At 39.6% G+C, this 14370-nt stretch overlaps 1 protein-coding gene across 1 annotated transcript in view; it reads right to left on the bottom strand.

Annotated features, from left to right (window-relative positions):
• LOC123287859 (uncharacterized) overlaps positions 1–14370 on the bottom strand; it is a 54988-nt gene that overhangs the window by 32550 nt on the left and 8068 nt on the right. Inside the window, exon 3 of the mRNA XM_070491460.1 lies at positions 12188–12665. Within this exon, the coding sequence (XP_070347561.1) occupies positions 12188–12665 (478 nt within the window). The remainder of the gene's footprint in view (positions 1–12187; positions 12666–14370) is intronic.

Genomic DNA, 14370 nt, shown 5'->3' with positions numbered 1-14370 from the left:
GACCGTGCCCAGGACCCTGAAATGAGGGACACAGAGTCACAGAGGTGGAGAGTCAGGGCCCTTCCCACACCCCAGGCTGGACACCAAGGGGAAGGAAACGTCCCTGTATCCTTCTAGGGACCCGACCTGACCCCAGAGTCCAGTCACCTTTGAGTGAGTGAGGAGGGTGAGGAGAGGGGTCTGGACCATGACGGAGACACCCCAGAGCTCTCTCTCCCTCCCCCAGATGACACAGGGCTGCCCAATTATCTATCCCTCATCCCTTCCCTCACTCTGATGGGAGCAAGAGCCCTTCATCCAAATTGTTTCCCCTTCTCCTCCCCTCACCTCTCCCAGCCTGTCTGTGAACCAAGATTCAATCCGCTTTGCCTTGGAGTTTATCATTGGATGACATGGAGCTGGTAACTTATGATATGGGCTCTTCTGGGACCTTGGGAGGAAGGATCTGCTGGGGCCCAGGGGTCACTGAGCAGAGGGCACCAGCTAAGCAGCCAGGTGCTTGGGTCACAGCTCTATCTCATCACATGTGGTTCAGACACATGCCCACCGCGCCCCCTGCTGGCCATGGTGCGCTTTGCACCATGTCAGAATACACTGTCAGCATCCCACCTGCAGGAGGGCAGGGCCTCCGTAAGCATTGCCTTTTCCACAGTCCCCTCCTCATAAAGGGGTGGGGCTCTCACCCAGGCCTTCACTGGGCTGCAACCTCCTCCCCACGCTGACCCCTCAGTGTCATAGAGAGGCCTCCTCACATGGTGGGCTCTCTGATGCCCCTTCAGTTGTTACACAGTGGAGCACAGGGCCCTGAGAACTGGACCCAGAGGGACAATTTGTGCTGCTTTCTCACAGCAGAAGGACAAAGGCCCTGAGACCAGCCACGTCTCACTGTTTGGGAAGGTGGAGGTGCTCCCCCTCTCTCTGACCCCACTTTCCACTGAGGCAGGTGCAGGCCCCTCGACCCTCCCCCTTCATGCCTCTCATGTACCCCCTGGTGGGGATGGGGGTCCATCAACAGGAACAAGGCAGGGAGGTATTGAGAAGAGGCTGTTCTTCATCCTCAGAAAGACAGAGGTCGGCTGCTCTGGGACCCACCTCTCAGCACAGCTGTCCAGGATGACACTGGGGCTGCAGCCCTGGGACCTAAGGGGATGGGGCTCCACGAAGAGGGCAGCGTCCCCAGGGTGAAACCGAGACCCTTGTAGGAGGGAGAGACTGAGGAGTGAAGGGGGCTTAAGGATTGAGACCACAGGAGACAAGGAAAGCAGACTTTGAGTGACTGAGCCATGGCTGAGTGACAGGAGAAGGGAGGTTTCACACCATCCTCTGGCCCACAGGGACCCTCACATCAGAAGATGAGAATGACCACACAGTAGAGCGGATGGAGCTGAGGTGATGGGCTACTTTGAGCAGGGGTCATGCTAGAGGTCCGGGGACCTGCACAGCTGCCTCTATTTATCCCCACCAGGCACCTTCTTAAGGAAACATTCAGAAAGGTGTATTTTGCCTACTCTTTTCCTTTTATTTCTTTCTCTCTCCCTTCCACACACACACACACACACACACACACACACACAAATATAGGTAGAAATGTGTCGTGAATCAGCCATGATGGGCATTCGTACTGAAGAATTTCGTACCATGAAAGAGACCAACTTTGCTTTAAACTTGGCTACTCTCTCACTTTTGTCCTGAAATTTTTACCTGTTCTGTGTATTTTGTGTATCATCACTTCTCTTCCTATGTATAGTTTTCGTGAAAAAATAATAAACGTGTGTGATTGAGCATCAATTTATTAACTAGAACACAGCTTTAATCTTACTCTTTTTTGTATCTAAAATACTCCATTTACAAAATAATTATGTAATTTTTTACCCAACCTGTTCACTCTAACAGAACTGTACTAGTGAAAATATTGTGATATTTCTTTACTAATTTCTCAGTGAATAATTTAGCCTTTCACAGTGACAATGAACACAAATTTCTCAGTGAATTCATAGAGATAGGAAGTCCACTAAATACATAGTCTCCGTTGCATAGAGAGAAAAAGTAGGTAATATATAGAGATGACTAGAGAAGAATTTACATAATTTGATAACTCAGATAAATATGGCTTTTCAAATGGAATTTCCAATGATTCTATTTCCAAATGTGTGGAGGTATAATTAACAAGTAAATATTGTATTATATTTAAGGTGTGAAATGTGGTGATTTAATACATATGTACACACACATTTTCAAATGATTACCACAATAAGTTAATTAACACATCCATCACCTTTTTGTATTTGGTGAGAATACTTAAGATCTACTCTCTTAACAAGTTTAAAGTGTTCAACAATGTATTATTAACTATAGTCACCATGCTATATATTAGAGCCTCAGAAATTATTCATCTTTTTTTTTTTTGAGGAAGATTATCCCTGAGCTAACATCTGCTGCCAATCCTCCTCTTTTTGCGGAGGAAGATTGGCCCTGAGCTAACATCCGTGCCCATCTTCCTCTACTTTATATGTAGAAGGCCTGCCATAGCATGGCTTGACAAGTGATGCATAGGTCCGTGCCTGGGATCCGAAACAGCAAACCCTGGGACACTGAAGCGGAGTGCACGAACTTAAATGCTGTGCCACTGGGCCAGCCCCAGCAATTATTCATATTAATACTGAAAATGTATACCATTTGCTACTTTTCATTTAAATAGGAACAAATTTTATGTTCTTTGTCCTAGAAATGTCAGGTGACATCTCAGAAATGGTAGAAATGGGTGGGTTGGTATTTCAAATAAAAAAAATGTACTGTATTTATTTCCATCACGTCAGCTTTTAGGCCTCTCACTCTGCAATTTTCACTCTCCACTATAGTTGGGGTGCAGGTATTTTTCCTACATATAGCTCGTTTCCAGAAACAGAGAACAATTATTGTGACACTCTATTCAATTTTTCAAACAAACTATTTACTCTTCAATGATGCACTACAAGATATAAAAACACACTTATATAGAGAACACCAGGTGGGCGCCACAGTGTGGGGCATATGTTCACTCTGATAATCCTATGATGACCCATCTCAGTGGTTCTGTGCTGATGGACACCTTGTCCTCCATTTTGTCACTCTGTCAGTGGGGAGGTCAGATTTGATGGCAGGTGAACAGTTCTTAGCTTTATACCAAGAGTCCTCCAAGATGGGAAACCAGCACTGCTGCTCTAGAAGTATGTTCACAAGGATTCTGTGAATGTGGTGACAACAAATGGGCTGTCTAACTCTTCTCAGAATATTTGACACTACTTTTCATGTCCCCTTCTCCAATACATTATGCAGAGTTATAAATGCGTCTTATAATTTTCTTTTATTCCTCAGTTTATATTTTTGAAACTTCATTCAAATTGGTTGTGTTAAGTTGTGTATCCATTTAGAAAAATGTACACTTTCCTAATTCCAATCTTGAACACTCTCCTCCAGAGAATATAAACAGTGAGAACACACCCAGCCCAAAATCCCTGAATTCAACACACAGAGGAGCTGGAGCCAAGAATCAGGTGCTGTATTTCCTGGGGAAGAGTGACAGGCAGTGTTCCCACTGTAGGGGAGGATGACAATTCCTCTACCCTCTATGTCCTTCTGGTTAGTCTAAGAATTAAGTTGACATGAGACAGGATAACAGGAGAAAAATCAAAGTAAAATAACATGTACACATGAAATAAATGCAGGAAAACCGAGTAACTCACCAAAATGGCCAAAGCCAGCACCTTAAATACCATCTTCAATGAAATAAGATGTAGATAAAGAAAACACAAACCAATAAACAAAACAACACAAAAATATCCCTAATATTTACACAAAAGTCCAACCTCCCCCCAAAAAAACATACCAGCAAACCAAATTCAACTGTACCTTAAAAAATTTATACATTATGGACAAGTAAGATATTTGCTAGAATGCAAGGATGGTTTAACATATGAAAATCAATCAGTGTAATATAGTACATTAACAGTATGAAGGACAAAAAACACATGATCCTCTCAATTGATGTATAAGAAGCATTCAACAAGTTTCAACACTCTTTCATGATAAAAACAAGACCAAAAAATTCAACCAACTCAAAATAGAAGGGCCCTACCTCAAGATAATAAAGGTCATATATGGCAGAATCACAGCTAACATTGTACCAGATGATGAAAAGCTGAAAGTTTTTCCTCTAAGATCAGAAAGAACACAAGGATGCCCACTCTCACCACTTCTATTGACTATACCACTGGAAGTCCTGGCTAGAGCAATTAGGCAAGAAGAAGAAATAAAAGACATCCAAATCAGAAAGGAACAGTTAAAACTGTCTCTGCAGATGATAGGATATTATATATAGATAACTCTAAAGACTCCACCAAAACCTGTTAGAATAAACAAACAAATTTAGAACATTTTCAGAATACAAAAACAAAATACAAAAGTCAGTTGTGCTTGCACACACTAACAACACACTACCTGCAAAAGAAATTTGGAAAACAATTCCATTTACAATGACATCAAAATGAATAAAACTCTTAGAAATAAATTTAACCAAGGAACTGAAACATCTGCACAGTGACAACTAAAGAACATTGATGAAATAAATTGAAAAAGACACAAATCAACAGAAAGATATCCAATGTCCATTGGAAAAATTAGTATTGGTAAAACATCTATACTACCTAAGGTGTTATATAGACTCAGTGCAATTACTTTCAAAATCCAAATGCTATCTGATACAGAAAGAAAAATATTTGACCATAAACTTTACATGGAACCACGAAATACCTCAAACAGAAAAAAACAATGTTGAGAAAGAACAAAGCTGGAGGTCTCATAATTCCTGATTTCAAAACATATTGCAAAGCTACAATAGTCAATGAAGTATTACACTGGAAGAAAGACAGACATCTATACAAATGAAACAGAATAGAGAGCCCAGAAATAAAGTCACGCATAGATGGTCAACTGATCTTCAACAAGGTTGCCAAGAATACACAATGGAGAAACGATAGCTCTCCAAAAAAGGTTTGCAGAAAACTGAATATGCATATTCAAAAGAATAAAACTGAGGAGTCTGATCTAACACCATACACAGAAATGATTTCCAAGTGGATTAGAATTAAACATAATAGTGGAGACTGTAAAAGTGTTAAAAGAAAACAGAATAAAAGGATAATGACATTGGTGTTGGCAATGATTTCTTGGGCATGACATCAAATCACAGGACACAAAAACAAAAATTAGAAAAGGGAGGTCACAATTATCTGAAAATATACACAGCAAAGGAAACAGCAAGTGAAAAGACAACTTATAGAATGGGAAAAGAATATTTGTAAGCTATATATCTGATATGAGGTTATTATAAAAAATACATAAAAGAACACCTATGACATAACAGAAAAAGTCAAATAACCTGATTGAAAAATGGGTAAATGTTTGATGTAAAGTGATGCAGCCACTGTGGAAAATAGTACTGGGTTTCCTCAAAAACCAAAAGTACAACTACTATATGATGCCGCTCTCCCACTTCTGGGTACTTATCTAAAAAATTGAAATCAGGATCATAAAGAGAAAATTTCACTCCTGTGTTCATTGCAGCATTACGCACAATATTCATGAGGTAGAAACAACGTAAATGTCCTCTGACAAATGAAACAGTAAGGAAAAATTAACATATACATGCAATGGAATATAATTCAGTGAGGAACCAAAAAAACAAAAAGGAAATCCTGCCATATGCTACAACATGAATGAACCTCAAGGGGCATTATGCTAAGTGAAATAAGCCAGACACAGAAGGACAAATACTGTAATATGGCACAGTTCCAGTTATACGAGATTTCTAAAATAGTCAAACTCATCCAAATGCTGCAGGAGCAGCAACGGTACTCATGTCTTAGCCCTTGCCCTTTCTCCAGCAGTGGCAAATGGCACCTGAGACCCGAGGCTTCAGGAGCCACAGCAGAACCCACGACCCAGCCCCCAGTGGTGGCACTCCTGACACACACTCTACCAGCAGCAGGGAATGTCTACAAGACCCTGGTCACCCAGCAGTGACAGTGACACCTGTGAACCTACTGCTCCTGGCAGCAATGCTGCCATAAAACCTGGGAGCAGCAGCACAAGTGAAGCACAGGGCAGCCTCACCCAAGCCCATGGAGAGCCAGTGGGAAAATATGACACTCAGGAGACTCCAAATGCAGAGGAAGTGTTTGCAGGCTGGTCACCCTGATGGTGACACCTGAGAATGCAGGAACATCATAAACATCAAGGCACCAACAACCTTGGAATCACAAGCAGCACAGGGACGGTACTGACAATGCCTCTGCAGTGGCAGTGGATGGTGAAGTGTGCAGGCTCTCAAAAACATGCAGAAGCAGCCTAGAATCAAAGTACCCAAAGTCTTACCCAAATAAGAAAGGTGTTTACTGCCACAAATGCACTGGCAGAGGATCAACTCATCAAACACCATGAAGAACTACAGTAACAAGGCAGAATAAAAAGGAAATGAGAAGTCTCTAGAAATCAAACTGGAAGTCATGGAAGACTGCCATCTGACTGACAGGGAACTCAAATAGCTGTCATGAAGACAGTGAGCTACAAGAAAACTCAGAAAATTCAATGAGCTCAGAAATAAAATTAATGAAGAGAAGGAGTACGTCATCAAAGAGACTGAAACTTTAAAGAAACAAACAAACAGAAATTCAGGAGAAGAACACGATAAATGAGATGAAAAATAAAGTAGAAAGCACTGGAAATACAGCAGCCCATATCAAAGAGAGAAGTAGCAAACTCAAAGATAGAGACATAGAAATGATTCAGGTAGAAGAGGAGAGAGAACTAACATTTTTTAAAAAATAAAGAAATTCTATGAGGAATATATGAGTCTATTAGGAAAAGCAACATAAGGATAACAGGTATCCCAGAAGGAGAAGAGAGTGAGAAAGGAGCAGAGAGCTTAGTCAAAGAAACAATAGCTGAGAATTTCCCAACCCTGAGGAAAGAACTGGATATACCAGTACTTGAAAGAAATAGATCTCCTAAGTATCTCAATGCAAAAAGACCTCTCCAAGGCATGTAACATTAAAACTGTCAAAAGTCAATGATGAGAAAGAATATTGAGGGTGGCCAGAGAGATGAAAATAATTTACAAAGGGAACCCCCATGAAGCTATCAACAAATTCTTCAGCAGAAACTCTACAGGCTAGGAGAGAGTGGAATGATATATTCAAAATATTGAAAGACAAACACTATCAGCCAAAAATACTCTATCCAGCAAAGTTCTCCTTCAGATATAAAGGAGAAACAAAGGCTTTCACAAACAAATCTGAGAGAGTTTATCACCAGTAGACCTCCCTTACAAGAAAAGTTCAAAGGAGCATCGTACCTGAAACTAAAAGGAAAAGGTTGACAAGATTTCAGCTTGGTGATAAAGACACAGACAGAATCAGAAAATTGCAACTCTATATCATACTAAGTAAACAGTTATACCATAAAGGCTAAATGGGAAAAAAACAGAACAAAAATAACTATAACCACTTTAATATAACAAACTCACCACACATAAAGGATAATTTGTGACAATAAAAACATAGAACAGGATGAAGAAAAGGATAGTATCTTCATAGGCTAATGGAGATAAAGTGCTATCAGGAGAAAAAGGACCTCTCATCTAGGAGATCTTTTATACAAACCTTATGTTAACCACAAAACTGGAAAATCAGAGCAGAGTCATAAATCATAAATAAAAAGGAAAATGAGAAAAACATCACAAAAACCCAGCTGACTGAAACTGCAGACAGAATTACAAGGAAAAAGAAACAAGGAAACACAGAACGACCAGATAACAATAGATAAAATAGCAGTATTAAACCCTCGCATATCAATAATCACTCTAAATGGGAATAGATTGAATTCATCAATCAAAAGACACAGAGTGGCTGGATAGATTAAAAGACAAGACCCAATAATATGCTGCCTCCAAGAGAGCTAAGTCAGGTCTAAAGACACACAAAGGCTCAGAATGAATGGATGGAAGATAATACTCCAAGCAAATAGTAACTGAAGGACAGTAGGTGTCACCACACTTATATTAGATGAAATAGACTTCAAGCCAAAAAAGATAGCAAGAGACAAAGGTGAGCATTCTATAATGATAAAAGGGACATTCCACCCAGAAGACATGACATATTCATATGTATGCATCAAACACAGGAGCACCAAACGATATAAAGGAACTATTAACAGAAGTAAAGAGAGAAATTGACAGCAACAGAATAATAGTAGGGAAATTTAACACCCTACTTACAATAATGGGTAGATCATCCAGACAGAAAGTCAACAAGGAAACATTGGCATTAAAGCAAACACTAGACCAGATGGACTTTCTCTCTCTCTATATATAATATTCTACTGTAAAGTACCAGCATAGATATTCTAAACATTCTTCTCAAGTGCACATGGAACATTCTCAAAGATAGACCATATGTTGGAAAAGAAAATAAGCATCAATAAATTTAAGAAGATTGAAATCATATCAAGCATCTTTTCTGACTACAGTGGTGTGAAATTAGAAATCAACTAGGAGAAGAAAACTAGAAAACTCACAAATACATGGAGACTAAACTACATGCTACTGAACAACTATTGGATCAATGAAGAAATCAAAGGAGAAATCAAAAGAACACCTGGAGACAAATGAAATTGAAAATACAACATACAAAAACTTACAGGATGCAGTAAAAGCAGTATGGAGAAAAAACAGGAAAAATCTCAAATAAATAATCTAACTCTACCTAAAGAAGTAGGAGAAAAAAGACAAATAAGCCCAAAGTCAGCAGAAGGAAGGAAATAATAAAAATCAGATCAGACATAAATGAAATATAGACTAAAAAAAGAAAAGAAAGGATCCACGAAAATAAGAGCTGCTTCTTCAAAAAGAAAAACAAAATTGACAAACCCTTAGCAAGACTCACAAATAAAAAAAGAATGTTCAAATAAAATGAGAAATGAAAGAAGAGAAATTACAACAGATACTACAGAAATAGAAAAGATTATTTGAAAATACTAAGAAAAGCCATATGCCAATATATTGAATAACCCAGAAGAATAAGATAAATTCTTAGAATCATATAACCTCCTGCAGCTGAATCAAGAAGAAATAAAGAGCCTGAATAGATCAGTCACTAGTAAGAAAGCTAAAGCAGTAAGACACACCTCCCAGAAAACAAAAGTCCAGGACCAAATGGCTTCTCTGGTGAATTCTACCAAACTTTCAAAGACTTAATATTTATCCTTATGAAATTCTTCCAAAAAGTTGAAGAGGATGGGACACTCCCTAACTCAGTTTATGAGGCCAACATTACCCTAAAACTAAAGCCAGATAAGGACAATGCGAAAAAGGAAAGTTACAGACTGATATTGCTGATGAACACAGATGCAAAAATCCCTAACAAAATATTAGCAAATCAAATACAACAATACATTAAAAGAATCGTACACCATGATGAATTGGGATTTATTCCAGGGATGCAGGGATGGTTCAACATCATCCACAAAACAATCAATGTGAGACACCACATTAACAAAATGAAGAATAAAAAACTCATGAACATCTCAATAGATGCAGAGAAAGTACTTGTCAAGATCCAATATCCAATTATGATAATGACTCTCAATAAAGTAGGAATAGAAGGAAAGTACCTGAATGTAAAAAAGGCCATATACCACAAACCCTCAGCCAACATCACACTCAATGGTGAAAAAGTGAAAGCTATTCCTCTAAAGACAGGAACGAGACAAGGATGTACACTCTCACCATTATATTCCACATAGTATTAGAAGTCCTAGCCAGAGAATTTAGGCAATAAAAAGAAATAAAAAGGATCTGAATTGGAAAGGAAGAAGTTAAACTGTCACTAGTTTTGGATGGCATGATTTTCTATGTAGAAAACCCTAAAGAATTAACCAAAAACTACTAGAAATAATTAATGAATACAGTAAAGTTTCAGGGTACAAAATCAACATATGAAAATCAGTTGTATTTCTATACACTAACAAGGAACTAGCAGAGAGAGAAATCAAAAATAAAAATCCATTTACAGTCTCAAAAAAGTGAATAAAATACCTACGAATAAATTTAACCAAGGAGGTCAAAGACCCATACACTGAAAAATATGACATTATTGGAAGAAATTGAAGAAGACATAAAGAAATGGAAAGCTATTCCACGTACATGGACTGGAAGAATAAACAGAGTTCAAATGTCTTTATTACATAAAGCAATCTGCAGAATCAATGCACTGTGAATGAGAATCTCAACAACATTTTTCATGGAAATACAATGATGAATCCTAAAATTTATATGGAACAACACAAAACTCTGAATAGCCAAAGGAATCCTGAGAGAAAAGAACAAAGCTGGAGGTATCACACTTTCTGAATTCAAAATAGACTACAAAGCTACAGTAATCAAAACAGCATGGTAGTGGCAGAAAAACACACACTCAGATCAATGGAACAGAATTGAGAGCCCAGAAATAAACCACGCATCCATGGGCAGCTAATTTCCGACAAAGGAACCAAGAACGTACAAGAGAGAAAGGAAAGTCTTCAAAAAATGGTGTTGTGAAAATTGGACAGTCACATGGAAAAGAATGAAAGTAGACCATTATCTTACACCATACACCTAAATTAACTCAAAATGGATTAAAGACTTGAATGTAAGATCTGAAATCATAAAAGTCCTACAAGAAAACACAAGCAATATACTCTTAAATGTCAGCTTTAGTATCTTTTTGAATATCATGCACCCTTAGGCAAGAGTAACAAAAGGAAAAATAAACACATGGGACTACATCAAACTAAAAAGCTTCTGCATAGCAAAGGAAACCATCAACAAAATGCAAAGACAAACTAAGTTAGGAGAAGATGTTTGCATTAATATTTGGATTAGTATCCAAAATACATAAAGAATTCATACAACTCAACATCAACAGTAAAACCAAATTAAATATTGGGCAGAGGATCTGAACAGACATTTTTCCAAAGAAGATATACAGATGAACAACAGGCACTTGAAAAGATTAGGGAAATGCAAATCAAAGCTACAGTGAGATACCCCCTCACACCCAAGCAGAATGGCTATTCAAACAGACAAGAAATAGCAAGTGTGTTTTAGGACGTGGAGAAAGGAGAACCTCATATACTGCTGGTGGGATGTTAACTGTTGTAGCCACTTTGGAAAACAGGATGGAGATTCCTCAAAAACTGATACTTGAACTACCATATGAAAGAAAGAAAGATGGAATCCTTTCTCCCCCAATCCTAACTCCTTATGGCTTTTCACCCCAGATAGCCAATTTCTTTGCAAACTTATTAAGACTTAAAAGAAATTACACTGTTTAAATCTCCACGATAAACTTCCTGGGAGGCATAATGGATCTAGAAAGGAGATCTCTGCCCCAAATGATCACAGGAAAGCGGGAAGGAGCATTTTGAGGACAAGCTGGCACAAAAAGCACGGCTCTCCACTCCTAATCATCTGTTTTCATTATGGTAAAATATGTATAACCCAAAATTGACCGTTCCGACCGTCTTTACGTGTGCACGCAGCGGCATTAAGTCCATCCGCAATGCTGTGCAGCCATGACCACTACCCTTTTCCAGAACACTCCCCATCTCATACAAACCCTGTTCCCATTGAACATGAACGCCCAGCCCCCTCTCTCAGGCCCTGGGACCCGCGGGTCCGCTCTCTGACCGTTGATCCGCCTGCTCCAGCTTCTCACGTCAGTGACATCCGCCCTTCAGTTCCACCCTCTCAACCACCACATCTAAAGTTTGTAGTTTTCTCTCAAAACAGCCCCAAATGACACCGACAGGAAATGCAACTGCAAAACAGTGATTTTCCGTGATCGCTATCACATCAATCGATGATAAAGCCGTTGACAAACTACTTTCTGCAGTTTTTGAAATTTCAATATTACCCAAAAGACCTAAATGACGAGGCTGTTTAGAGTTGAAATCCTGCACAATTCGCCCTATTTTACCCTCGTACTTCCCAAAGCCTCAAGTTAAATGAGCCAAACCCACTGACTCCGCGCTCAGGAGCCACTCGGACGCCCTGAGCCCCGCCCTGTGCCCCCTCGGCCGGGCCTGGAGCCCTCGGTCCCTGAGGACAAACCTGCACATCCTCCTCAGGGGGCACGCGGGGCGGCGACACCTTCCAGTCAGTCAGCGCGTTCAGGACGAGGAGCGCGAGCGGAGTCTGGTCCCTGCTCAGCGCCCGCGACTGTCGCCTGCCACACACGACCGGGGTCGGCGCCCTCACCAGGGTCCAGGCTGTGAGGGGCCGCTGCCGCCAACGTCCCCGCTGCCAAGTCCGCTGACGCCCAACTGCCGCCGCCGCCGCCGGCTCTGAGGGCCCTGGGGGAGGGGCTGGCAGCTGCGGCCCCGCCTCCAAGCGCCGACCACGCCCCCTGACACGCCCACCGCGGACTTCCGGCTGGCGGGGGAATCCGCTTCTCTCCTCAGGGCCAGTTCCTTTAGCGCCCTCTCTGGTCGCGGTGAGTAATGCAGGAGGGCTGTGCGGGGCTGCGTGATGGACATCCAAAATGCCGCCAACCACGCCTACCGTGTGCTCTTGATCTGCGTCTATCCTTCTACCAAAACCATTCAGCTCTAAACGCTGTAACTTTGACTTTTACAAGCTTGTGGCCTTATTTCTCCCACTTTATTCTCTTATTTAAGTGTTTTAGCTATGCGTGCTCCTTAGCTTTTCCATACACATTTTCGCATAATTTTTTCTGTATCTACAAAATGTCTTGTTGAGATTTTGATGGGAATTATATTAAATACATGTATCAATTTAAAAGAAAATTGACTTCTTTACAATACTAAATTTTCCGACTCACGAATGTACTGCATCTCTCCATTTATTTAGATCGACTTTTTTTGATTAATTTCATCTGCATTTGAAAGTTCTCAGAATCCAAGATCTGTACAAGACTTCTACAAATTTTTTGTGTATTTCTTAGAATTACACTTAAGTTTTTCATCTCTGAAGAATAGTAACTGATTATATACTTTAAATTTCTGCCAATGCGTCATTGCTAGTATACTGAAATCCAAATGATTTTTGTATACTAATTTTGTGACCTCCAAATTTGGTGAAGCCACTTATTACTTATAGAAATTTTCATTTGTAGATTCCATGGAAATTTCTATGGAAGCAGTCATGTCCTTTGCAAAAAAGGCATGGTTGCATTTCTTCTTTTTCTATATGCATGTCTTTTCTTTCCTTGTCTCATTGCACTCACTGGAACTTCCAGTATGATATTAAATAAGAGTAGTGAGGATGGGCCTCCTTGCCTTGTTCTCAGTGATAGCAGGAAAATGTTAAATATTTCCTCCTTAGGGATAGTGATAGCTGTAGGTTTCTGTGGATCAATTTTATCAGGGTGAGGCTGTTCTTTATGCCTAACATACTGAGATTTTTTTAATCATGTGTTAAATTTTGTCAAATTGTTTTATACATTGATTGATATGATCATGTGAGTTTTCTTCTTTAATCTTTTCATACAGTTAATTACATTGATTGATTTTTCATATTGAGCTAGGCTTGCATCCCTGCAGTAATCCACAGTTGGACATGCTATATATATTTTATATACCGCAAAATATAATTTGATAATATATTAAGGAATTTTATGTCTATAATTGTGAGGGATATTGGTCTATATATTTTTGTGCATTTTAAATTAATACGTCTTCTATGTTGTTGGATTTAGTGTCTATGAATGTTGCTTGGATCTTATCAGTTCATCACGTTGAGTTCTCTTATATTCTTGCTGACTTTCTGTTGAGGTTTTTATCAGATGTTAAGAAGGCTTTATTGAAGTCATAAGGTGTATTTGTGGATCTACTTCTCTTTTCACTGATATCAGTTTTGCTTCACATATTTTGCATCTCCTTGCTGAGACTTTCAATTATTCCATTTATTTCAAGTTTATTCATATGTGTGTTAATTTATTTTGCTAATAGTTGCTTTTAATCATTGTCAGATAGGTAATTCTAACATTTTTGTCATGTCTGTGTTGGCATCTATTGTTTGTCTTTCTTCACTGTGTGATGTTTTCCTGATTCTTAGTGTGAAGAATTATTTTCGATTGAAAGCTGAACATTTTGGGTATTGTATTATGAGACTTTGGGTAGTACTTAAACTTTTTGTCTTAGCTGGCTTTCTGTTACATCACTCCAGCAGGGGAGAAGAGGTGAGCAACACCTCATTCCTTCCAGGTGTGGGGAAATGTTCAGACTCCCCATTGCAGGTGGAGATCTTTTCCCTGCTGGGAGGGGGTAGGAGTG

The sequence above is a fragment of the Equus asinus genome, chromosome 20, assembly GCF_041296235.1.
Source record: "Equus asinus isolate D_3611 breed Donkey chromosome 20, EquAss-T2T_v2, whole genome shotgun sequence".
NCBI classification, from domain to species: domain Eukaryota; kingdom Metazoa; phylum Chordata; class Mammalia; order Perissodactyla; family Equidae; genus Equus; species Equus asinus.
This window is presented reverse-complemented; position numbering and strand designations above follow the sequence as displayed.